This window comes from Mesoplodon densirostris, chromosome 14 (assembly GCF_025265405.1).
Source record: "Mesoplodon densirostris isolate mMesDen1 chromosome 14, mMesDen1 primary haplotype, whole genome shotgun sequence".
Classification (NCBI taxonomy): domain Eukaryota; kingdom Metazoa; phylum Chordata; class Mammalia; order Artiodactyla; family Ziphiidae; genus Mesoplodon; species Mesoplodon densirostris.
In genome coordinates this window covers 7,178,205-7,195,086 of record NC_082674.1, presented here as the reverse complement: position 1 = coordinate 7,195,086, position 16,882 = coordinate 7,178,205, and the positions used below count along the sequence as shown (strand labels likewise).

The following is a 16,882-nucleotide window of genomic DNA, read 5'->3' as shown; positions in this document are numbered from 1 at the left end:
GCCACCTAGAGGGGCAGGATAGGGAGGGTGGGAGGGAGGGAGACGCAAGAGGGAAGAGAGATGGGGATGTATGTGTATGTATAGCTGATTCGCTTTGTTGTACAGCAGAAACTAACACACCATTGTAAAGCAATTATACTCCAATAAAGATGTTTAAAAAAATCATTACATAACCAGATAGTTGTAGTGATGAAATATCGAGGGCTGTACACGATACTAAAAATAAGCCAGCGTTGTAATTCTGCATCGACTTGTTTGATCTGTACTGCTTCAGAGTAAGCCAGTAAATAAATGGTAATGTCCCCCCAGGCAACTCTGTTACATTCAGGCTCTTCAGTGTGACTGGTCCCTCAGAAGCAGAGCACAGGACTGCACAGTGGCCACGCGGATCAGAATTAGGGAACCTCTGCTCTGGAGAGAGGCACCGCGGCATGGGGAGTTCTCCCTGATTTTCATGTATAATCTGAACAGCGTGGAAGCAAGAGTGCTTCTTTCTGTTGTCTAGATTCTAAGATGTTTTTATAAGTAGATCTCATTGATTGGGATCCTAGACCCTGACCTCTTAGCTCCCTGCAGGGATGTCATGGTCAGCTTGGAGACCACCCACTGCCCAACTCTGAGGACACCATTCGCATCAACTACAATGTAAGTGAGTGCTGTTCCCTTAAGGAGTCTGCAGACACCCCACACCTGATTGTACCTCCTTTTCCTAAGCCACAATGTGGGTAAACTGCGCTTTTATAGAAGAAGGACAAGCTCATTCCTAATCAGCTAGGACTCTCTAAGCCTAAGTTTGCTTATTTATGTAATAAATTTTTATTGAGCACCAACCCCCTCTGGCCCCAAGCCAACATCCCTCTGGAAAATTAACTGGCTATTTCAAAGGCATAAAAAGCACTCCACTAAGATTCTAACACTTTTCTTTCAGGGCCTGTCTACCCATGGCTTTGCTGCTGCTTTCAATCTCCTGTCTGATCTCTTGATCATCTTAAAATTCACAAGAGGCTCTCTGCCAGTGGGCAGGATAGGGGGAGAGGAGAGAGGGAAAGGAAGCCAGGCACACAGCTACTTGATAGTAGCTTTGGCAAGTAAACAAGGAGGTTAAATTGCTGGGTTAGGTCAAAAATGTGGGAGTTAACTTGTGGATTTTATTGTTCACCCTCAAGCAAGAATAAACTAGAATTTGCCAAAAAGCGAAGAGTGAATCATTCAAGACTGTTAACCAGTTATTTTATTTTCTGGGGACAGATTCATGAAATAAGATTCCTTGATTGGAGTCAGTCCCCATTCCCTATAGCAAGTTTTCTCCAAACAGTGCATCAGCCCAGGATGAGAAGAGCTTTCCCCCAACTAAGAACAGAAACAAAGAGCTTGGGGAGGGAGGAGCTGGAGTCCATACCTACCATGACCTGGCCTCAAGAATTCTTGGAGAAAATGGGAACAGCTGAAGAATAATGATTAAATCATGAGAGCTTTAATATTAAAAATTAGAATTAGGCAGGGAGAAGTAAAATAAACTGTAAATTTATTCTCTTCCCTGCTGGCGACCCTCTGGCAGACTGGCTTTGAAAGACCAAATGTATGCATAATGTATAGCTTTTCTGTTTTTTTCTTTCATCATTCAGTTGCCCCAACAAATTGCTTTAAAATGCTACAGTTATTTCCCTACATCTCTACCAGATAAAGACCAGCCTCTCTCATTTAACCCTATGAGGTAGGTACTTTACATTCCCTATTTTAAACGTAAGGGTAGGAGAGTTTCAGTGATGTGTCAAACAGATGGTACATTGTTCACATCCAGGCTGTTTTGGCTCCAAAGCCCATGCCCTTAGCATCTAAGCCATAGTGAGATCCTCAAAGAACAAAGCAGGATTGAGTGGTGAAAGTATAGATTACGGAATCACAAAAGATGAGACCTGGGTCCTGAACTAGATAACATTAGTCTTGTCCCCTCTCTGAGGAGGGCTGTCACGGCTGGAGATGACACAGTGCTTGGCAGAACCTGGGGTAATATTGACTATGTTGTTGAAACTTATCAAATCTACACGGAAGCTTCTCTGAGTTGGGCTTGTGTTAGGGGGTTGCCTGATTCTCAGGGCTTAGGACATGCTTTGTGTCCAATAAAAAAAAAAAAGTCTCCTAAAAGTCTATTGGTTAACAGGTCTCTGCCTACTCTTTATCAGTTACCACGGGATCTTCAAAAGGCGACAACTACAAAAAAACTGTGAAGGAGACCTGGAACCCACAAAGTCTCTTAAGATGGCCACTGAAGGATAGGTAGGTTTTTTGTTTTGTTTTGCTTTTTTTTTGCGGTACGCGGGCCTCTCACTGTTGTGGCCTCTCCCGCTGCGGAGCACAGGCTCCGGACGCGCAGGCTCAGCGGCCATGGCTCATGGGCCTAGCCGCTCCGCGGCATGTGGGATCCTCCCGGACCGGGGCATGAACCCGCGTCCCCTGCATCGGCAGGCAGACTCTCAACCACTGCGCCATCAGGGAAGCCCCGCTAGGTAGGTTTTTGATAGCTAGTAATATGTTCTGGGCAAGAGGAATTTCAGAAGAAAAGGTAGAAGGGGAGGAGATCTCAGGGTGTGTTCCATGAGCATGTATTAGTTTCTTAGGGCTGCTATAACAAATGATCACAGACTAGGTGGCTTAAAACAAGAGAATTTTAATATATTTATTTATTTTTTGCTGCGCCATGGGGCTTTTGAGGTTCGTTCCCCAACCAGGGAATCAAACCCTGGCCCCCTGCAGTGGAAGTGTGAGTCCTAACCACTGGACCACCAGGGAATTCCCCAAACAAGAGACATTTATTCTCTCACAGATCTGTAGGCTGGAAATCCAAAATCAAGGTGTCCGCAGAGCCGTTCTCCCTCTGAAGGCTCTCGGGAATAATCCTCCTTTGCGTCTTTTTGGCTCTGGTGGTCATGAGCAACCTTTGGCTTTTCCTCGGCTTGTGGCTGCATCACTCCAACTTCTGCCCGTGTCATCACATGGTGTCTCCCTGTGTGTGTACCTGTGTCACTTCTCCTCATAAGGACACTCACTGGTCATCGGATTTAGGGCCCACCCTAATCCAGTAGGACCTCACCTTAGCTTGATTATATCTACAAAGACTTTATTTCCTAATATGATCACATTCATGAATACACAGGGTTAGGACTTGAACATATCTTTTTTATGGGACACATCCACCCATTACAAGCTTTAAATTGTCTAATTTGTTTGGTTAATGAGAACAGCCTTCTGCACAGGACTGTGTTACTTGCTGTGGAAGGTAGCATAGTCCTTGCCTCAGGAACTTATGCTCTGGTGGAGAAAAACAAGATAGCATCAGTAGACAACAATGTGGGACAAACAGAGGATAGACTATAAAAGAAGCAAGAAACATGCCATGAGGAAGAGACATTTAGGCTGTGTTATCCAAGACAAGAAGAGATGTTGGTGGAGAGAAAACCAGAAGCAAGAAAGTCACTTCAGAGGCTGTTAGACTAGTACAGAGGAGAGATGAGTGAGGGACTGAGCTGGATAGTTTCCTTCAACACCAGTTAAGCATATTAACTGGTACTTCTCTACAGAGTAAAATATTTAGGAATAGTTTTATATGTCCTAAAGCGTAAAAAGCCAACGTGACTAAATGCAATATGGTATCCTGGGTTGACTCCTGGAACAGAAACTGTGCAGTCCTATTAGTGGTTATCAAGGGCCAGGAAAAAGGGGTAATGGAGAATGACTGCTTAATGTGTATGGGGTTTCCTTTTGGGGTGATTAAAACCTCCTGGAACTAGATAGTGGTGATGATTGTACAACACTGTGAATGTACTGAATGTCACTAACGATAAATTTTATGTTATATGTATTTTGTCACAATTTTTTAAAGACTACAAAAAGGCACATGCTGGGCTTCCCTGGTGGTGCAGTGGTTGGGGGTCCGCCTGCCGATGCAGGGGACGTAGGTTCGTGCCCCGGTCCCGGAGGATCCCACATGCCGCGGAGCGGCTGGGCCCGCGAGCCATGGCCGCGGAGCCTGTGTGTCCGGAGCCTGTGCTCCGCAACGGGAGAGGCCACAGCAGTGAGAGGCCCGCGTACAGCAAAAAAAAAAAAAAAAAAAGGCACATGCTTTAAAAAATTGTGAAATCTGATGTTATTTTTTTAGTTTTGACAAACATACCTTGATTATGTAAGATATTAACATTAGGGGAAGCTGTGAGTATTTGGGAACTCTGTACTATCTTGCAACTTTCCTGTACATCTAAAATTATTCCAAAATGAAAATTTTATTTTAAAAAATTAATAGGAAAAAATGCATGACACCAGCTTTTTTTAGACCAATACACATTGTATGTGTTTTTGTGTTTCTATGTACCTTTCATCTTTTAGGATATAAGTCCTTTGACATCAAAGGTATGATGTGGGTCTATTTGGTATTACTTTATTTCCAGCCTTATTGAGGTATAATTGACAAAAAATGTGTGTATATATATATATTTTTAATTGTGTATATTTAAGGTATACAATGTGTTGATGTTATATACCTATTCACTGTGAGATGATTATCACAATCAAGCTAGTTAACACATTCATAGTTACCATTTTTGTGTGTGTGGTGAGAACACTTAAGAAATACTGTCTGGGACTTCCCTGGTGGCACAGTGGTTAGGAATCTGCCTACCAGTGCAGGGGACATGGATTCGAGACGTAGTCTGGGAAGATCCCACATGCCATGTAGCAGCTAAGCCCGTGAGCCACAACTACTGAGCCTGCGCTCTAGAGCCCACGAGCCACAACTAATGAAGCCCGCATGCCTAGAGCCCGTGCTCCACAACAAGAGGAGCCAGCGCAATGAGAAGCCCACACACAGCAGTGAAGACCCAATGCAACCAAAAATAAATAAATAAATAAATAAATTTAAGAGAAAACGAATACTGTCTGAGCAAAGTTCAAGTATACAAAACAGTGTTCTTTTTTTTGTTGTTGTTGCGGTATGCAGGCCTCTCACTGTTGTGGCCTCACCTATCGTGGAGCACAGTCTCTGGACACACAGGCCCAGCGGCCACGGCTCACGGGCCTAGCCGCTCCGTGGCATGTGGGATCTTCCCGGACTGGGGCACGAACCCGTGTCCCCTGCATCGGCAGGCGGACTCTCAACCACTGCGCCACCAGGGAAGCCCCAAAACAGTGTTCTTTTTTTTTTCTTTTTTTTTTCTTTTTTTTGCGGTATGCGGGCCTCTCACTGTTGTGGCCTCCCCCGTTGCGGAGCACAGGCTCCGGATGCGCATGCCCAGCGGCCATGGCTCACGGGCCCAGCCGCTCCGCGGCATATGGGATCCTCCCAGACCGGGGCACGAACCCGTATCCCCTGCATCGGCAGGCGGACTCTCAACCACTGCGCCACCAGGGAGGCCCCAAAACAGTGTTCTTAAGTATAGTCACCATAGTGTACATTAGATCCGCACATTTTATAACTGAAAGTTTGTACCTTTGACCGATATCTCCCCATTCCCACCCCTCCCACCCCCAGATTCTGTCAACCACTGTTCTACTCTCTGCTTCTTTGAGTTTAACCTTTATAAGATTCTACATGTAAGTGAGATCATACTGTATTTACCTTTTTGTGTCTGACATATTTAGCATAATGTCCTTCAGTTTCATCCATGTTGTTGCAAATGGTAAGATGTCCTTCCTTTTTACGGCTGAGTAATCTCCCATTGTATGTACACACCACGTCTTCTCTATCCATTTATCTGCCAGTGGACACTTCAGTTGTTTCCACGTCTTGGCTATTGTGAATAACACTGCAGTGAACATGGGAGTGCAGTTATCTCTTTGAGATTCTGATTTCATTCACTTTGGAGGTATTAATCTTAAAATGCTAGTAGAGTTACCAGATTTTAAACATTCAACAACTGAGTTCTGTTTTTCTAAATAGGACGAAATGGAACAGGTTTTCAATTAAGGCCTCTGGCCACTGCAGAACTGGAGAGTAATTGGCTATTGCTTCCTCTCTGGGGCCTGTCAACCCAAGAGTAATGACTTTTGGCCATTTCAGACCTGAGGTAATTTCAAACCGGCACAAGTTTCCATTTTTTTCTCTTGATCCAATCTCTTCTCTGGGTTCAGTTATTCCTGTGGTTCAATTACTCTGAGATCTCTAGGGAGAGAGAAAGGGATTTAAGAAGGAAAAGAACACAGCTCCATGTTTTGTATGGCATACAGTATATAGGAGGTATGCTACCTCTGCTCACAACAGACAGATTAGCCGCTGCAAATATTGATAACTCTGTGATAAAGACAAAGATGCCTGATAAGAAAGAGACATAAAAAAGTGTGTGTGTATGTGAGAGAGAGAGAGAAAGAAACTGTTACTAAAATTTTAGAAAGGAACCTTCTTGAAATAACATTTTGAATGAAATGGCTGGTTTCCTTCTCTTTTTGAACTTGAGGGGAAATACTATTCCAGTTTCAAGAGGGCTGGTTATTTTTTTGCCTATTAAAAAATTCCCAAAGAATCATCTGTTTACCAGTGAGGATCCTCAAATATTCTGCTTTGCTCCGTGTGTGATGTATTTTTCATTTTTCTTTCTAAAAGGATCTGAAATACATTAAAATTTCTGAACTAAAATCCTGGAAGCTATAGTTCTTGGTACATGACTTTGTATATAGTCACATTCCAGTAAGAGCGGTCTATCGTCTAATGGAGATTTGTGGATTGACTCATACTTTTTAAGTTTTTTTTATTGAATTTGTTACAATATTGCTTCTTCTGTTTTATGTTTTGGTTTTTTGGCCGCAAGGCACGTGGGATCTTAGCTTCCGAACCAGAGATCGAACCCGCACCCCCTGCATTGGAAGTCTTAACCACTGGACCACCAGGGAAGTTTCGACTCATACTTTTTGAAGTGCTAACTTCACATAGATTTGTTTACTGGCAAAAAAGGATACAGATGTAGGAATAATTAGCATTTTAGAAATAGAGTGATGAAGAATCTATACATCTATAAGGACTGGTGGGATTGGTATAGGACAAATAGTGGATAATAAGAGAAACAGAGCTGGGACGACAAAAGAAAAAGCCCCCAAACTCAGCCAGAACTAGACAGCCATGTTGCTGATCATTTAGATGAAAGGTCTTACCAATGCGTATGTGGATCTGGTAGTTAACTCCAGAACCATAGGTGGCAACAGGTGTTTAATGATTGTAAATATTTTACTCTTTTTTTTTTTTTTTTTTTGCGGTACGCGGGCCTCTCACTGTTGTGGCCTCTCCCATTGCGGAGCACAGGTTCTGGACGCGCAGGCTCAGCGGCCACGGCTCACGGGCCCAGCCACTCCGCGGCATGTGGGATCCTCCCGGACAGGGGCACGAACCTATGTCCCCTGAATCGGCAGGCGGACTCTCAACCACTGTGCCACCAGGGAAGCCTATAAATATTTTACTCTTACATTCACTTGCAGTAAGTGAACTGTAAGTAATTCATTCTATAGCCTGGGATCAGCAAATCTCAAGTAATCTTTTACTTATCTTTATTAAATCCTAAATTAAAAGAACCACTTCTATTGTTAAGGAGAGGAACCCAGGATCCAGTTAACTTGTTCATGTGTTTTTCAAACAGACAATAGTGGCTGTATAACAAACTACCCTTAATTTCGGAGCTTGAAATAACCAGTATTTATTATCTCCCAGTTTCTGATGGTCAAAAACCAGGGAATGGCTTGGGTGGGCAGTTCTGGCTCAGGGTCTCTCCTGAGGCTGAAGTCAAGCTGTTGGGTTGGGGGACTGCATTTGTCTTAAAGGTTGCCCGGGGCTGGAGGATTCACTTCCAAGCTCAGGCATATAGTCTTTGGCAGGTCTCAGTTACTTGCTGGCTGTGGGCTGGTGACCTCTCTTCCTATGAAGCACTCCATAGTCTTCCTGAATGTTCTCATGACACAGAAGCTGGCTTTGACTAGTGAGTGATCCAAGAGAGAGCAAGCAAGTAAGAGAACACCCGAGATGGAAGACACAGTCTCTTACAACCTAACCTTGGAAGTGAAATACCATCGCTTCCTCTTTGCGCTACTGGCCACAGAGACCAACCTTGGACCAGTGTGGAAGGGGACGGACTCTACTAGGGAGTGAATATCAGGAAGCAGGGATCATTGGGGGGCCATCGGGGAGGCTGGCTACCACAGTGGCTATCAAATCTGTCAGGTATTTATATTCCATTGGGAAAATTTAAACCTAAGAGTTTTAATTTTGAATGTCAGTGTTGGGACTTCCCTGGTAGTGCAGTGGTTAAGAATCCCCCTGCCAACGTGGGTACACGGGTTCGAACCCTGGTCCGGGAAGATCCCACATGCCACAGAGCAACTAAGCCCGTGCGCCACAACTACTGAACCTGTGCTCTGGAGCCCGCGAGCCACAACTACTGAGCCTGCGTGCCGCAACTACTGAAGCCCGCACGCCTAGAGCCTGTGCTCCACAACAAGAGAAGCCACCGCAGTGAGAAGCCCGCACACCGCAATTAAGAGTAGCCCCCGCTTGCCACAATTAGAGACAGTCCGCGCGCAGCAATGAAGACCCAACGCAGCCAAAAATAAATAAGTAAAATTAAAAATAAATAAATGTCAGTGTTTACATTATGCTGGAAATTTCATCCTTTGCAACTACTTACATTTATGATGAAAAATGTTAAATGTATACAGGGAGTACATATTTTTTAAAAATTCTTTTGGGGATAAGAGTATAAAAGTTTGAAGACAGCTGGCTCAGACTACTAGTTCTATCCAATGTGTCCCTCTTATTATGTTCCTCTGGCTCTATATCTCCCCCACGTGGTGCTCTTATATCTTAAAGGCATGGACAATTTATAAATGAAAGATAAACCTCAAACTGGAAATCATCATTTGGGTCCTGATTTGTGAATGGGAAAAATTACTTGAAACCTTGACTGTCTCTGAAAATCTAGGACTTCTGGATATGAATAAGCAAATGAATCAGGAACTTTACTTTTTTAAAATGGCTTTTATTAAACAGATAGTGAAGGGCCGTCTACGAGCAAGGGACTATAGAAGAGCTGTGGGTGGAACACAGAAAGAGTATAATCTAGGATCTACTAAAGGTAGAAGCTGGAGAGCATGGTGTCTGGGTGCTCAGAAAGTAAGATGATATTCTCACTGTACAAAAAAAAATTGTCCACAACTGTCACGTTTTATGGGATACATCTTTTAAAAATTATGTACAATTTGCAGAGGTGAACCTCTGCTTACTTTTTGATTAGGAATGCCATCAATGTATATGTTTAATGAAGGCATTTTATACCTCAGATGAACACAACAGGTTCAGTTAAGCCCAAAATGCACAAAACCAGTAACTCTGGATAATAACTGTTGGGAAAAGATGCTGAGATTTTACTGAGGCATGCCACAGTGAACCTAAATTCAAACCATAGTTTGAGTATTTTATTAGGAGTAGCCGTAAAACTTGACCAGACAGGACTAATATTCTATCCCTAAGAGTTTTCGATTTCATAATGGAGACAAGGCTGTCCCGCTCACTCACGCTTAAGTGGAAAATGTGTTCTGTCGTACTTGCATAAACTTTAGTTGAACCAAAATAGCAATTCACGTCCAACGTTATTAGAATGTTTTATTCAGTACCATAAACACTCACTGGAGCTAAAATTATGCAAAGGATTGCAAAACAAAACACAAAGTGTCTTGGTAAATTTCCAGTCTAAGCTAAAGTGACCAAGCACAGAGTTGAGTTTCAAGAAGTTGGCTGGACCTCTCTAGAACCGGTACGGGCAGACGAGGAGTTAGGTTTGGGATTTAGTTTCTGGAAATGCTTGCAGACCCTCTACATACAGCGGGGCCAACAAGAAAATGGGCACCAAGGAAGCGCCTATTTATTTCCCCCCACAAAGCCTCTTCCGTTACAACGGACGGAGGCCTGAGACGCCCGGGTGGTACGACGCTGGGCCCCGAAAGCCAAGCTGCACCCCATTTGCGACTAGGAGGTTGGTCTCGCAGAAGCTGGCGCATGGACGCGGGGCCTCTGCTCCCGGGAGCCCGTCCTTCGTCCCAGGCACTCCGCTGCTGGGTCAGCACCCCGAGCCCACCGGCCCGGCGCTCCTCCTCGCCCACTCTGGACCCCACGGTGGTTTCCACAGCTAGGTAGTAAAAAGGGTAACAGGGATCCTGTCCAGACGTGGGTCGGACCGAGGCGAGGGAGGTGGCCGGGCGCGCGTTTGAGGGCCTCCTCGCGAGCTCCCGCTTCCCTCGCGGCGGTCACCCAGGGACAGAGGCGTGGCCCGAGGGGGTCGAGTCAGGACGTCGCGGGGCGCGTTAGAGGCTGCGCCGGCCGAGCCCCCGTGGGATGCAAGGGGGCGGGCGGAGAGGCGGCAAAATGGCGGCGCGCCGGCGCGGGCCGGCGGAGGCGAGGGACTCCCGGCATGCCGCGCGGCGCCCGGCTGTGGGCGGTGCGGGGGCTGGCGGCGGCCGGAAGCAGGCTGAGCCAGCCTCTCCGAGCGCTGCCTGCGCTTCCGGGAACCTGGAGCCCGGCTCTAGAGTTTTCCGGTAGGCGGCGCGGTAAGAGTAAGAGGCTGCAGGCGCCGGGCCGGGCGGATCCCCTTTTCTCCCAATGTGAGCAGCGTCCTGAGCTCCCGTCAGGCGAAGGCTGCCCAGAGAGGTGGAGCCGCTGGCCGGGCCGGGAACATGAGGCAGTGTGTCCTCTTCCTGAGCAGCTTGGTTCCTTTCGTGCTGGCGCCGCGACCGCCGGACGAGCCGGCGGGCTTCGGCTCCCCCCAGCGACTCGGTAAAGACCCTGCGGATCTGGCTTCGGCCGGCACCGGGTGCCTGGAGCGCGCAGCTTTCGGGGAAGAGCAGGGGAGCAGGATCTATCAGGTGTTTGGGGGCGGGGTATTGGACGACGGTGGCGCGTCCCTAAGTTTGCAGCGTAGCAAGGGGGTGTGGCTCTCAGAGTTCAGGAAAGAATGGAGATGGGCTTGTCTCGGGATGGGCAGGGATCCTGGAGGGGGCCTCCGGGAGTGACTGAGAGCCTGGGAGGGGTCTGCCCGCTGAGTTCGTGTTTGGGCGTGTGTTCCGGACAGAGGTGAGGCGGGGTGGTAGTGGCTCGTGTTCGGAGAGGGAGATGTGGTCCAGGTCCCTGCCCTTCTCGGGAGCAAATCTGTATTGTGTCCTTACCAAAGGCAGGGTTCTGGAGGAGGATAGGAAGGCCCCAGGCTGCACGGCTCTTCCTGGCTCTCCAAGGAAGCGAGCTAGGTTTTCTTCTGTAGGAGGTACTTAGGCGGTAATCTGGTTGGAAGGCGGTGCCTGGGGAACTCGTCTTGGAGTTGCTTTTTGCGAACATCTTAAGCGTGTTATTTAAATTGTAGCTTATGAGAGGTACTTAAACTTGCCGGGCCAGCTCGTAATGCCGCTACTGTGAATGCCTTCCTTGCCATTTGAAACAAAAATTATCAGGGACGACCAATTTGGTCAGTTTTGAAGCCAGAAAGTAGAGGGTCATGTGGATTTTCTAAAGAGCTTGGATTTGAAGGATGGACTAACATTGAGAGATGTGAAATTTGGTGGGAGTTAGTTTGTGTAAACGTATATGACCCCTGTTAGGGTCCTTTATCTGTTAAAAGTTAGCATGTAAGAGAGCTTGATTAATTAGTAACAAAGTATGAAACAGTATATTTTCCCAGTGTGAGAAGTTGTAGCCTCATTTTTCATGGTTGTTTTGGCCCCCACATTTCACCATGAATCCATATAGTATAGTATCGTGCAGATTGAGACACTGTGTAGATTTTCTTTATGGCCAATAAAAATTTTGCATTAGTTTACCTGGCAATTCTTTTTCCTTATTTAATGGACAAAAATTGTAATTGGTGGAGGGTATTAAAGGTGTTGTGTTCTCACCTGAACAACTGCTTTGTGGTTATCTCAAATTGCAATGGATTGCAGGTGATTAGTTTAAAGAAAGGCCAGGAAGAACCTGGTAGGAAGTGCTGAGATGTGATAAGTTAATACAAATTGAAGGAAAATGGTGAGTCAGGGGTGGTGAGGATGGAGGCATAGGGTAAGGATCCACTTCGTAAGGATAAACGTTAATGAAAAGAATAAACGTATTTTGAAATATTAAAGTTATATTTTTACCACTCTAACACAACTGTTTCACTTTTGTTATCATTCTCTTGTTCACAAGTGGAAAAATAAGTAGAACGAATCCTAGGAATGCACATAGTTTAGAAGAAAACCTTACTTTCTAGGTCAATTCTCAGCAGCATTCACAAATCGTAAGGGTTTTTTTTTTTCTTTGACCGTGTGTTTTCATTTGCAAAGTGCAGACCACTGGTGCCAGAAAAATGCATAGACTTACCATTTATTCACTGCATGTTTGAAGAACACATACTGTATGCAACTTTTATGTGTGGCATTGGAAATATAAAGATCAGACTATATTCATCTTCAAAAAGCTTTTGGTGTAGTAGAATAGAGACATCTAAACAGATAATTCTAGAACAATAGGAAGGAGAGTGAGAGAAGACATTATGGTGGGTATTATTTTCATCAGGGGTCACTGAACCTCTCCAGGGAAGGTTAGTGAAGGCTCCCTGAAGGAGGTGATGATATTGAGCCCAGGCTGTAAGGTTAAGTAGCTGAAGAGAGAAAATAAGGACAGTCCTGATGGAGGCACTTAGAGATTGTTAAAATTGAAATGAACCTTGGAGATCGTGTCTAGGTTTTTAAATAAAGCGGCAGGTGAGATGAGTCTCTGAAAGGTGTAGTGACTTGTCAGGTTCATTCAGTTATTGATAAATATATGGCTTGAGGGTATTTTTTCTTTTGAGGAATGACTTTTTTGTGTGTTTGTTTGATAGCTTTGGATGTAGCTTGTTGCTTAACTCTACCCTACCGTTTAGATTGAATTGGTCGAGGCCAATGAATAATTTCATAGTTAAAGAGCATGGTTTATTGTTTAATAGCCTTCTTGTCCTATAAATGTTACCATAACCCCATAACTGCAGTTCTAAATATTGATTAGGGATTTGACAACATTTTCTGAAGAATAAAAATGTATAATAGAATCTGGCTTTTGGAGTACTCCACAGGTCACCCAAAATGATTTCAGTTGAACTGTCGTGAATTGCATCATTTAGGAAATTTACAAGTCATTTGAGCTTAGTCATAGTGATATCTTGTTGCAGTTACAGCTGGGGCATATAAGTGTCACTGTGATTTCAAAAGAGTTTTCTCTGTGTTACTTTTAATAAAAGAATATAGTGGGTGGAAGGAAAAAAATGTAGGTCACAGATGAGGGATGAAAATTTGTATCTGAAACATATTTGAAATGTACCTTTAGGTAATTGGCATGGGGATTCTCCACATTGCCCTGCTCATTTCTCATTATTGAGGGCATCATTTTGCTCAGTATTTTGACATCTGACTTCATCTTTTGATGTTAATTTTGCTTACAGGCTGGATTCTTTTGAAACTAAAACACTTACCCACCCCACCTGCTTCAAGAGGAATTTAATGCAGTTCTCCTTTGTACTAGTCAGAGAGAGAAACTGTATTTCTAGAGTAGAACAAAGAGAAGAGTTAAGCAGAAAGTCATGGTGGGGAAACTGGAGAATTCCATTTGGCCTTCATGGGGTTTTCTAGAACATTAAGTGTAGGTGTCCTTCAAGGCCAAGTGTGGTTGAATTTTAGATCCTTCACCATTTTGTATTTGTGAGAGATGGTGAGTGTTTTCAGTTGGAAGTATACTTTGAGGAAAGTCAGAAAAAGATGGGTAGGGAGGGAGGGACAGGAAGAGGCTTCACAGAGGTTGGGAGGTGAAATGAAGTGCTTTTTCACTTTCATATCCCTTAACTTAGTCCTAAAATGAACCAAAGAGATGGGTATCTCCCTCCGCACATACCTCTTTTTCTTTTTTTCTCTCTTTTAATAAGAGTTGTAGGCTTTGACAAGTCTCACCTGTTGCCCTGGTTTCACTTACCATTTGACTGTTTGGATAACTAACAAATATGTGTCTCTGACCTAGACTTGTTCTCTGAAGCTCCACTCTCATGTATCCACCTCAGTGTTCACAGGTACCTCAAACATATGTCCAAAATTACTTACCTCTTTGTTTGATTAGAAGAATGTGTATAGGAGACAAGGTTTAATCTAGGAAAAGGCAGCAGCGCTGGAAAGTGTGGAAGTAATCTCATTGCTTTTGAGACCCGAATTTGCATCCATTTCAAGCTACAGAGCCTTATGGATCAATCCAGGGTTCTTTGGAGGTTCCCTTGGGCTGTGCTCACTTTCATTTTTGGCTCAGAGTTTCCATGTGACTGGTCTTGCTGGAAAGTCTTGGCCCAGGTTTAGTCCCAGCCCAGGTGAAGGGCTCTTGATGAGGAATTATTTGAGGCAGCTCACCCTCCAGCTTCCCTAACTGGTATAAACCCATAAAATTAGGTTTTTAGTTCCCAGGTTCTGGGGTCCACTGCCTAGCAAACAGCACTGTTCTTTTCTTATCCCTTAATCCCAAGGAGGGATTCACCCATACTTAGGGCTTGTTGCAGAGTGACCCGACCAGGCCTCCCCCTTGTCCTGCGTATTTTGGGGAGTATTGAAGAGCAGTCAGGTCTCACGTGCCTTCTGCACAAGCAGAATAAACACTTGACAGCAGCCCTGGCTTTATCTTTTCCACTTCTGACACCAGAAATGGGCGCATGACACTGTCATTTTGGGGGAACTCTTCATACTCTGTGCAGCAGAGCCGTGGAGAGTGAGCAGAGTGCTACAGGGATTCTGCATGACAACTGCAAGTTGAATTCCAGAAAGATGCAATTTATTGCAAAAAGAAAAGAGAAATTAAGTAAAAAGTTCACAGGTGTTCCCAGACTCTTCTAACACCTCATTATTTAAAAATCAGTTTTATCTTAAAAACTTGCCTTGGCTTGATGAATGAAGTAAGGGTATATTTTGTGTCGTTGTACCAAAAGTCAGTGGCCATATAAGCATATCCTGGAGACAGAACAGTTCAGGTATGAGAGAAGTGTAGAGTAAGAAGGTTTATCAGATCTATAGGCCACTCCATATCTGTATCCAGAAAGCCGGTTTGTTGCAGGCCTGAAGGTCCAGCTTCCTCTTTATTCTGTTTTTTTTAAAAGGGAACTTTATTTTATTTCTTTCTTTCTTTTTGGCTGCGTTGGGTCTTCGTTGCCGCACAGGCTTTCTCTCGCTGCAAGCGAGGGGCTACTCTTCGTTGTGGTGTGCGGGCTTCTCATTGTGGGGGCTTCTCATTGTGGTGGCTTCTCGTTGTGGAGCACGGGCTCTAGGCGTGCGGGTTTCAGTAGTTGTGGCTCGCAGGCTCAGTAGTTGTGGCGCACGGGCTTAGTTTCTCCGTGGCCTGTGGGATCTTCCCAGACCAGGGCGCGAACCTGTGTCCCCTGCATTGGCAGGCGGATTCTTAACCACTGCGCCACCAGGGAAGCCCTCTGTTTATTCTTTGAGAACATAAAAAAAGGAACAAAGTATCAGCAGCTTTTTAACCACTGATCTTACTCTTTCCCTGCTTAAAATCATTACGTGATTTATCAGTGACATAACTGCAAACATATGATGACTAAATGCAGAGAAGTTGTATGTAAATGAATAATTGCAAACTGTATATAAAGGAACAAGATACAGTGTAGAACTTCAGAATCTTTCAGCATCCACTTGTCCCCTTGTATCAACCTGCTAAAAAACCAAAATTCAACCGAGTAAATCTAAAGATCTAATTGGCTTTATTAGGTGATTTATGAATTGGGCAGCATCCCTTCTAGCAACTAGAGGGGCCCTCTGAGGGTTTGTACCAAATAGAAGGTTTTTATAGGAGTAAGGGTGGGGCAAGGGATCTGTTAGCGAAAGAAAAGAAAAGGATTGTTTTTAGGCCAGGACATCATCTTTTTTGGGGGAAGGGAACTGGCAGGGATTTTATCATATGGATAACCTCTTCTTCCTCTGGGGGATGGGGGGCCCCTACGACAGATTACCTCAGTAGTAGACAATTCCAAACTTGTTGGTTAAGATTACTTTTCTGGTGAAGGTCGAAACTACAGTTAGGTATTAAACCTAGGTTTGGTATCGTGGGCTTTAGCAAAAGTGGGCTTATGGTTTTTCTCTTCAACACATCCCTCCCCCAGACCTCCTCTTAGTTGTGTATTTTTTTAAATCTCAGTGAATGTGGTGCCACTGCCTACCCAGGTATCCAAGCCAGAAACCTGGGGTCTTCTAGTGATCTCCACCTGGATTGCTCAGCAGCTGACTAGCTGGTTTCCCAGACTCCAGTTTTGTCCTCCTCCAGCCCGTTCTGCACACTGCAGTTGTTGTTGAACCCAAGCTCATGTGCCTGACGCCCACTGAGGCCCAACAGATGGAAGTGTGCGAGTTTGGAGCAGAAGGTTTATTGGTTGGGAGGGCGCCGATGGAGAAGATGGGAGATGTAGGCTTGTCTCAGCTCCATCTTCCTGGCTGGCCATGGTTTTTAAAGGCAACGTTTGGGGTGAGGGTTGCAGGAGCATAGCTTTCTTCTGATTGGTTGGTGGTGAAGTAACAGGGTGGTTTTTCATGAGTCTTAATCATCAACTTTCTGGTTCCAACCGGTCTGGATTCTGTGTGCCTGTGGTCAGCTTGTAGTCACTATTCTCCAGTTGGGAGGAGGGGGCTGTCTTAGTTCCTGCAGAACAACTCAAAGATTTGTGTCAGATTGTTCTGTATATCCCTGGAGGAGGAATTAGGACTCTCTATTGTTTTTTGACCGTTTTCCCTTTGTTTCAGCCTTCCATCACTTCTCTAATTAGTAATTGCTTGAAGCTGCTCTTTGGTACTCAGGGAAGGTCTAAGAGACTAAAGCCTTTTCTAC

General features: G+C 44.8%; 1 protein-coding gene across 1 annotated transcript in view; it reads left to right on the top strand.

The window, feature by feature from the left end:
- The first annotated feature begins 10,516 nt into the window (after positions 1-10,516).
- Positions 10,517-16,882, top strand: part of ADAM17 (ADAM metallopeptidase domain 17) — a 55,596-nt gene continuing 49,230 nt past the window's right edge. Inside the window, exon 1 of the mRNA XM_060117107.1 lies at positions 10,517-10,795. Within this exon, the coding sequence (XP_059973090.1) occupies positions 10,696-10,795 (100 nt within the window). The 5' untranslated portion in view covers positions 10,517-10,695. The remainder of the gene's footprint in view (positions 10,796-16,882) is intronic.